Source organism: Lactuca sativa, chromosome 8 (assembly GCF_002870075.4).
Source record: "Lactuca sativa cultivar Salinas chromosome 8, Lsat_Salinas_v11, whole genome shotgun sequence".
Taxonomy (NCBI): Eukaryota; Viridiplantae; Streptophyta; class Magnoliopsida; order Asterales; family Asteraceae; genus Lactuca; species Lactuca sativa.
Window position 1 is genome coordinate 105,054,222 of NC_056630.2, and position 9,672 is coordinate 105,063,893.

Below are 9,672 nucleotides of genomic sequence, written 5' to 3' on the forward strand. Positions count from 1 at the left end.
TTTATACCTAAAATAGCTCAGAAATCAAAAGAGACTGATGGATCCAAACAAGCTCCTTTCTTCCTTGCACCAAAGTGATCTTTCTCCTTCCTCAAGCTCCACCAAAATCCAAGAACAAAGTCGTCAATCAAGCAAACAAGTTCCTAATCATCCATAGAGGCTAGGGTTTCAAGTTGAAGGGTTGGAGTAGCCTATTCGCGACATCTTCTTCTTACAATTGAAAGAGAATATGTAGATTAGCTATTAAATTTAAACGGTGCACTTGGGAAAACAAGAATCACAAGTTCTAGGACAATATTTTCCAAGATTAGTAGTCATTTTGTTGTAGTTTTTTTTTAACGAGAGAGAATATTTTAGTGAATAACTCTATTTTAAGCCCAAGTTTATAAAAGACATTATAGTTTAAATTTTTTTTCGTTTTAGCCATTTGAATTTTTTCTATTTAATTACCTAAACTCTTATTTCTTTCTTCAAAAAGCACTACATAAAACTTTGGATTTTATAAAAACCATTATAATCTTGAATTTGTATGGTATGATATATATATATATATATATATATATATATATATATATATATATATATATATATATATATATATATATATATATATATATATAAAAGAAATTCTTCAAATGGTATTTTTATAATCCATTACCAGGAAACACATGTTTTTCGGGAAAAAAAAAACCACACACACCCAAACTATCGGTGGTTAACCCAAAAAAATAGACGGTTAAACAAAGAAATTTGGCCTATTCTTTATCTGTAATTATGTGTAATGTTGTAAGTTTGAAATTTAGTTAAATGTTTTAAATATATTCATATTTAGGTTGTATTTGGCATGCCACAGCTAACTTATTTTTTGAGTTTTTTTAAATTGTCAAACCAAAAAATAGCTTATAAGCTATTTTTTTGAAAAGCTATTTAAATTAGCTTTTTAAGAGCTTTTTTAAAATTTTCCAAATATAGCCCTTAATTAATTATAAAAACACATTTTTATGTCCTTTCATATTTTTCAACTAGTTTTATCAAACATCATTTTTTATCAGCTAGTTTTTCAGCTATAGCTAGCTTTTTATTCAACAACTAGTTTTTTAGCTTAGTATGCCAAATATAGCCTTATCCACAAGAACAATTTATCTTTACCTATAATTATGTGTAATGTTGTAAGTTTAAAATTTAATTAAATATTTTAATATATTCATATTTATCCATAAGAACAATTTATCTTCACCAAAACCATTATATAATGTGAATTACAATGATAAAAATAACTAAAAATATACAAAGTAGGTACCAAACACACAATTTACTATTAACTTGACAGGTTTTTACACTCAATTCTCCTGTCCTGTACACTACTCCATCCGCGGAGTACAATACAACCTAAAAATTGTCTGCTTCCGCAAACCCTTCCTATATAATATAGTGTATATATAACTCCGTTCAAACTTCCAAATCAATAATCAAATAATTGAAACTTGAAAAAAAAATCAACCAAAAATGCAAACACACAAGCATTAAAAAAACAAAATGAATAAAGAAACAGAAAGTAAAGTATAAGAGTTAACTGAAATTTGCACTCCAACTCTCATATCAACCGTAAACCAGCTTCTTGAGAGCAGAAGCAGCCAGCTAAAAAAGCACCCCATGCTCTCAGCCTCTCACTACTACACGAAAAAAATAAATCAACCCTCCTCCACTGCAACATATACAAAACCTTAGTATTATTTGTCATGCATTGGACACCTAAAAAGACGTTAAAGAAAGAGAGAGAAAGAAAAAAAAACATACAAATTTTTGGAATTCAGAAAAGTTGAAGTGCCATCTTGAGTTTATTTTGCTTCCATTTCGGGAGTTTGTAAAAGGCTTCTTTGGTCATTCCGAATTTCTCCCTGAACTCGGATGAGGAAAGGTATGTCTGGAGTGGAGATAACAAGTTTTTATTAATTAGATTAAAAGTAAAAAAGTAAATATATATATTTCATTTAGAAAAAGAAAAGGAAAAATAGGTACCTCTCTTTTGGTTACATCAATATCTGGAGCAGGGTCGGTGGATAGAGTTGTGAGACGATCATATGGATGCAATGTAAGGCCTTCCTCATCTTCAACTTCATTTTCTTTTACATCTTCTTGAATTGTTAAAGATTCCATTTTACTGCTCATTGAATTTTCCTTGGAGTTGGATTCTGATTTTGGTGGTGATTTTGGCCTCGCTACAACATTATAACAACTTTCACTAACTTTATTTATTTTACTTTTTTTTTTTTTGTCAAAAGAACTAAATCTTAATCAGTTTAATATGATCATTTTTAGTAAATAGCACAAGGACCAAAATTTTAAGAGAAAACTTATTGGGACCAAAAATGTAAATTTACTCTGTAATATATAATAATAAGACAATGAAAGAAATCTTACGTTTCACGGAACGGGGCATGAGAGGTTCTCGTGGCGGCGGTTGTTCAAAAGTGGCGGTTAGTGATGCTATAGCGTTGGATCGTGCGGCGGCGTTTGGGGAATCGGCGGTGCCGGATTTTGGATACGGTTTTCTCACAAGTGGTGGAGGAGTTGACAGGTTTCTTGCATTTGCATTCTCAAATGTGGAAGCGAGAGCATTAAAGGCTGGAGATCTGCCTCTCACACGAACTCGATCTGGGCTAAATGACACGCTTCTAGAACGTTGTGGTTTTTCTGTTGCTACAGATCTTCCTCCATGTGATGACACAGGTGCTCGCCTTTTTGGTTTCTAATCATACAATTATAAACATCTTCTTATTAATCACCATTTTACCCTTCCATTAATATTCATCAATTTTAACAAACAGCCTTGGATTCAAGAAATAAATACGGAATTTGTGTCTTACAGTATTCAAGGTTGGACGACCTCCATTTTTTATTATAGATAGTTTCCTTTGGAACGAGTTTCCGTGCATCTGCAATCATATTAACAGATTAAACTCGTTAAAAAATTATACTATATTTTTTTTAGCTTGGACAGATTAAACTCGTTAAAAACTATATATAATAAAGCAACTTACTGAAGATTTGGTTGAATCCCATGTGAAGAAACGTGTGAAAAACTGTGGCTCGCTTCCTTCAGTTATGATATAAATTGGAGTTTGAAGAGATAATTTCTCGAGAAGGAAATCATGTTTCAGGAATTTCTGTTGAATTCCCATCTCAATGAGTGAACTGAACTATAGATATAAATTTTTGGAAAAAAAAAACCTTTATTTTTATTACCTCTCCAATAACTAATGCTTGTGTTTTCAGTTTCTGATCAACTTGCTGACCTATCCAAACAAAGATGCTGGAATGACAATCAAGGATAAAAATATCTTCAGTCATCAAATCATCCTGGCTGAAGTTGTATATCTCAGTGACCTGTATCAATTATATAATTAATTTATTAAATTCCATTAAAATGGGTAATAAGAGAAATCCATATGAAAGAGAAAATTTGTGGTAATACGGACCTTCAGATCTCCTGAACCAGCAAAGTTTAAGAAAAAGAGAAATAAATAAATTAGTATATTTGTAGCAGGTAAGATTTAAGAAAAGAATTCAATCCAACATGAAATTTGGTGTTTGTTTCAACCTTTTGAAAATGTGCATGTGAACAAATGGGGATCACTTTCAGCATCTCTTGCAATTTTCTGACTTGGGTATTCAGATTTTCCACCTAAAATTTCCCAAAATTGTTCGGACTCTGAACCTTCCTTTTGTAATTTGGACTGCATATTTGGCTGCAAGTATTGCGTACGATAGAAAATAATAAGAAAACATGAACAGTTTAATACATTGTAATAATCATTAACACATATTTTTACTGCAGAGACAAAAAAAAAATCAAGAGGTTTTCAAACCTTAATAACATCCAGTTGCCTCTCAACAAGTTCCTGGAGCTCAGGAGTTGTAAGATTTCCAATCCATGTGAAGAGAGAAGAACCACTGTGTAGAATGTAACAGTAGGAGGAGTTCAATGATGACGCCACCTAAGCCAATTACAAAGTAAATTAAACAATGAATAAATAACAAAATCTTATAAAGTAAACACAAAAATCAAAGAAGAAAAGGACTTACAGGTTCAACTTGGATTGCTTGCATGTTTTCAGGTCCAGACCCTTGAACTCTAAATAGTGCAACCCCATCTTCTTTATAAGTTTCATCCGGAAGTTCCTTCTCTAAGATATAATTCTTGTATCCATCGCTTAAACCACCCTGAGAATTCCATAAATAAATGTGTAAATGATCAACAAAGATTTAATCTCTAATCTATGTTTTTTAATTTTTATAATAGCGTCCGAGTTGAAGCACACCTTAAAAACCAGAAAGCTCTGAAAGATTGCAAAGAAAAGAACGGGTTCTCTTCCTTCATAAATTTGCAACTACAAATCAATCAAATCAACCAAATTATTATAAGTATAAATAAATACAAGGTAAGATTAATAAAAGAAATGTGAGAGTAAATTAATGATCAACCTGAGCAGCCATAAACTTGAGTGACTCAACCATCTTGTTTGCCTGTGAGCTAGCTGAATGTTGGTCTTCCTAAAAGACATATTTGGTTAAATATATAAGCTAGAAATAAAGATAAGATAGTTTAATTTAATTGCAAAAGAATTAAATACCTCGACACTCTGTTTTCCAAACCATGTCCCTATGAGATATTCCTCTTGATCTTCACCAGGATATGTATACTGGAAGATGTAACATTCTCCACTGTAGAACTTTGACTGATCAGGAATTGGAAGGAGGGTCTTCTCTTGCCCATTAACACGCCAAACCTGTGAATACAATCATACATAAACAGATTTAATATATTTAAAAAAAAAAAAAAAAAAGATAAATTTAATATTTTGAGAATAAGATATAATGTATTTTTTCCACTACCTGCAAATTTCCAGTGCAATCGATATATGGTTGAGGTTCCTCCTTTTCAGGAGCAGCTTTAAGAAGACCCCTCACATTCACCCCTTGGCGCTTCAGAAGTGCTAATAAAAAAGATACTCCAAACTTAGTAAATTACATATTTGGTCCCTCGGTATAGCTGATTTTTTTTAATTTTGGTCCTTTTGTAACATTTTTAGACTTTCCTCCAAGTAAAATAACTATTTTTGGTCTCTGAATATAGATCATTTTTGCAAAGTGTAATAATGTAATTACTAACCTGCCACCTTGCCTCTACCATCCTCAGAGACTGCCACCTCAGCTGACTGAGGCCAGGTGTCAAATTTTGACCGGAAAGCTACGGTCTCAAAATTTTCAATCACACGAACAATATGAAGTTTTCGTCTGTCTATGCTACGAAGATATTTCTACAAATTAAAGTCGATAATAATAAATGAAGATGATTTATATAAAAGTAAGACACATGAGAGAAATGAAAAATTAAAGAATTAAATTTTACTTCTGCAGCTCCACTTGCGGATTTTCTGTCATCAAGAGAAGTATTTCTCCCCATCCATACATAAATTTCTGCCCCAGAATCCAAAAGATAGCATTTATTCGTGTCTAGCAACTCCTTTGTCAATGAATCTGCTACAACAGGTTCTGCCTCCCCTTTCTCCACACTTCAATACAACAAAGTCAAAATCACTATTTATTCCATAACAAAGTCAACATTAATAAATGAAGATGATGATCTATATCAATGGGAATAGCAAATTACCAAAATAGCTGAGTGGGAAGAGCATCAACACTTTTGGTGTCATCTGTTGCTGTTTTCCTTGGAAGTGGAGCAAAGCCACCAAAGAAACCCCAAAACTCTCCAGTTTCAGCATCAGACATCAATTTTCCATCCTCTATTCAAGAAAAAATTATGAAAATTGTTTCATTTTTAAAGTATGAATATAATATCCACTTCACTTACCAACAGTGGCTATGTCACACTTCCCATCATGATAAGTATCTTTGATATGCTGCACAACTTCTAGTGCTTTAGCACGTTCTTGAATACAAGAATTGGAACCATTAAATTGGAATATCTTATTTGCAGTATCCAAGATAAAAATGTCATCATGATTTAGTGAGGATCGAGCAAAAGGAACCTGCATCAACAAAACACAACGGAGACATTGAAAAATCCAAATTCACAATCTGAAAAAGCTACTCAATTGAAAATTGACTTTCTTCAACTTATTTGTGACCCAAAAAGCTCATGAATTGAGAACATAAACATACCTCTTTTACATGAACTACATGCTTTCCTTGGCAAGTAAACATACGAATCTTGTGTTCTTCAAGTTCAGCATGCTTGAAACCAGAAGCAATTCCACCTTCTTGAGGTATGATGCATGGTTTAAAGTAAGAAAGGAACCTTTCTGTTTCATGTCCTTGTACTTCACGATACTGAACAGCACGTCCTCCAAGAGCTGCATCAAGTTCAACTGTCTTCAGGGCTGCTGTTCCAGCTTCATCCTGGAACAAGAATTAAATTTTGGAAAAGAGATGTGAAATTAGATAGTGAATAACTAACTACATAACATATAAAAGAATATTTTTCAAGTGAAAACACACCTGACTTGTATCTTTACCAAGCCAATAATGGATATCGTGACGTAAAGCGCCACTTTTTAATGCAATTGTCTGTAAAAGAAATGTAATATGAATGAATAAGTCAACAAAGATAAACCTTTCAAATGATTTAGTCAACAAAGATAGGTAAAAAAAAGTTACTAGGCTCTTAATGTAATAGAAGTAATTCTATGTTTGGTCACTTTACAATAGAATGAACATTTATTCAAAGAAATGCATATAGTAATACCCCATAGGTTTGAAGCGAAAAAAAAAACAAATGTTGATGACTAATAGCATAAAGTACAATTATGAATAAGTTAATTTATGTTCATAGACGCGAATCATACAGAGAAAAAAAAGTAATAAAGAAAACAAAATGTGTAACTGTATTAAGATTAGAGAACAAACCTTCAAAATAACATAAGAGTCCCCTGTAAAAAATTTCCCATAAGAAGACTGTGGAATGGCAACAGGCTTGAAATTCTCAATTCGCCACACTTCAATTCCTCTATTAATAGTTTAGGAAAAAACAAAAGAATAGCATCCATGATATTAAAAAAAAAATGAATCATAGAACATATAATCTATCTATATATGATACATGGTATATACTTATAGCTGATATTACTTTAAGGCTTCAGTGTACCCCTTTCTCAATCCTATTTTTTACAAAAGAAAAAATAAAATAAAAGATGCAACTGGAAGAAATTGACTACATATATGTTATCATACAGTGGCAATGACAAATTTTATACTAAAATAAAATGATAACATGATATATTAAAAGACAAAGGATACGCTTTTTGTCCAGCTCCTTGAAAGGCTGGATCCAAATCTCTCATAGAAACAGACATACTGTTTTTTACTTCAGTATGTGGCTGCTAAAAGCCACAACCTGAATACTAAGATGGAGTTCCCCTGAAATGTGTTTACAAAATCAAATTGATTAGTAAAGATTAACAAGATAATAGAAGTGCCAAAGTGTTGGTTTATACTTTATAGACATAATTCTTATCTAAAATCCCACTCTGTTCACAGAATTTTAGCATCCATACATGTTCTCAGGCTATCATTATTTTCTGCAATAAATGGATTCTCCTTGAACCGATAGAGACATAATTCAAGAGTCTTAGATTATATGATCATAATGTGCATTGTTACATTCTTTAAGGCCTTAAGGGTCTTTACAGCACTAAAACTTAAATATAAAACAAGTTCAATGTGGCATCTCGAACAAAACACAAGTAAGCTTCCTGCAATATGGTGCATTATGATAATCCTACAAATCCATTATAGAAAAGTTCATGAAGAAGTTCAGCTGTGAGAATCAAGGGTCATGAACTAACATATTGATATATTTATTCCACCACACACAGACGCAAGAAGACTATGACTTTTAAGTAGCAGTTGCTAGATAAATCTGCATAACCTATCTACATCAATTCATGTGGGAAAAGGTCCTCTGTTATGAAACCACTTTGATTGTAACTTCAAAATCATAATCATAGTTAATGGGAGGTAAGTTGCAGGCTACTAGGCAGCAAGGGCGAGCAAACTGGAGCAGACTTTTAAGAAGCTGGAACCATGCATTGCACATAACAAGTCCATTGGGAATTACAAAAGAAGAGTCAGTTTTCTTCTGATTTACAATCAGATAACTCAATTCCATGTGCAGGCCCGAAAACAAATGCAAAAGCCAAAATTCGCACAATAATAATATATATCTCCACCTTACACAGACATCAACGCATTAGCCCAACATGATAACGATTTATCGATCCACATACCATAATAATTAGCATCAGGTATCGATAGCGTTATATGTTCCACCCACCAACATTTCCCCAAATTCTATACCAACATTCTCGAAAGGCACATCTAAAACTAATACGTCAGATGAAAATTCCAATAATAAACTTCAGAACTCGAGGAATATCTTTACAGAATCAGACAATAGACATCAAATCAAGTCAAATCAATTGAATTATCTAGATCAGTTCAAAGATACAACCAACAAGTATTTCAGCATAACTCATGTAATTGGAAAGCTGAACAACTTGATGAAAATGGAAACAGGGAGAAGTAAATCCTGGTTGATGGAAACATCACATACCTTCCCGACGAATCTGATAGCCGAAAAAAGAACTTTTTAGATCCAATCCGTAAGTGCAAAACTGAGAAGAAAATCAATGAAGACGAAGAAGGTTGTTGATGAGAGGAAAGTCGTGGGCGGTAGGAGATGAGAGAGGGAAGAGAAAAAGGGAAGTTGGGGAGAATGATGAGTGACAGACGTGCTTATCACTAATGGCGATGGAAGCTCAAAAAGTGAAGGAAGAGAGAGTCATAAACACTGAAACAACTGTCAAAGTTAACTACGCCGTTTCTTCATAAAATCGCTTAATTCTGTCCGAATTTTTTTAATGCTTTCTTTTATCTAAAATTAAAATGGTAAATTTTGATAGGTTTTAAATTTACAATAAAAATGTATAATAAGAGTTAAAGAATATAAAATAAACATGATCAAATCATAATATATGGTAATTTTGTTAGATAAAAGTTGTCACTAAACTTTTTTGTAATGGTTAAACTATTACGATATTTACTTATGAAAATATATAATTTTACAAATATGCAAATTGTATCGTGAAGTACAAGATAATAAAGTTTGAAAGTTTGGTCATTAAAATATTAAAGAATTTAATCAATATAATTATGAAAATACCTTCCATAAATATTGGTTAAAAACGGACACTTTACCTATTAAATTGGGTGAGCTCACAAAATAAAATGTTAAATAAATAAAATTAAATATAATAATTTAATATTTTTTTACTATAAGATATAATTAAATAATTAACTTAATGGGATGAAAATACATATTATACTTTGTATTTTTTATCCAATTGAAAAATAATAAGAATAAGAAGAAATGAAATGTTTTTATTCCAAGTTTGTAATATTTTGCCATAAGGATGACGGATCGTTGCTTGATAGTTGATACCACTTTTCCGTTGAGTAATTTATGATTCTTCTATTTTTAGTGCTAAGACATTGTATAGATTTTGTATTTATGTTATCTTTTAAAATTAGTTGTTTTCCAGAAAGCTATTTTTTTAGGAATACTTTTATATACATTTATTATTTTATTTT

General features: G+C 31.8%; 1 protein-coding gene across 1 annotated transcript; it reads right to left on the bottom strand.

The window, feature by feature from the left end:
* Nucleotides 1-1,297: 1,297 nt before the first annotated feature.
* On the bottom strand, nucleotides 1,298-8,878 carry LOC111909585 (villin-4). The gene is made up of 24 exons (XM_023905372.2): nucleotides 8,636-8,878; nucleotides 7,321-7,440; nucleotides 6,931-7,030; nucleotides 6,523-6,591; nucleotides 6,187-6,423; nucleotides 5,876-6,053; nucleotides 5,675-5,807; nucleotides 5,414-5,576; nucleotides 5,174-5,321; nucleotides 4,897-4,997; nucleotides 4,635-4,790; nucleotides 4,486-4,554; nucleotides 4,323-4,391; nucleotides 4,087-4,224; nucleotides 3,870-3,998; nucleotides 3,602-3,749; nucleotides 3,480-3,490; nucleotides 3,247-3,387; nucleotides 3,042-3,167; nucleotides 2,868-2,936; nucleotides 2,422-2,749; nucleotides 2,020-2,219; nucleotides 1,798-1,924; nucleotides 1,298-1,705 (listed from the first exon to the last, which is right to left on the bottom strand). Exons 2-23 carry the CDS (start codon nucleotides 7,374-7,376, stop codon nucleotides 1,811-1,813), a joined length of 2,883 nt encoding a protein of 960 aa, XP_023761140.1. The 5' UTR covers nucleotides 7,377-7,440; nucleotides 8,636-8,878; the 3' UTR covers nucleotides 1,298-1,705; nucleotides 1,798-1,810.
* Nucleotides 8,879-9,672: the final 794 nt, after the last annotated feature.

What these genes read in the sequence shown, in the direction of transcription:
- LOC111909585 (XM_023905372.2), bottom strand. Translation starts at nt 7,376, where the DNA reads ATGTCTGTTTCTATGAGAGATTTGGATCCAGCCTTTCAAGGAGCTGGA. An exon ending in ACTCTTATGTTATTTTGAAG is followed by an intron (nt 6,592 to 6,930) that starts GTTTGTTCTCTA and finishes TTTCTTTTACAG; the next exon opens with ACAATTGCATTAAAAAGTGG. An exon ending in CCGCAAGTGGAGCTGCAGAA is followed by an intron (nt 5,322 to 5,413) that starts GTAAAATTTAAT and finishes TTTAATTTGTAG; the next exon opens with AAATATCTTCGTAGCATAGA.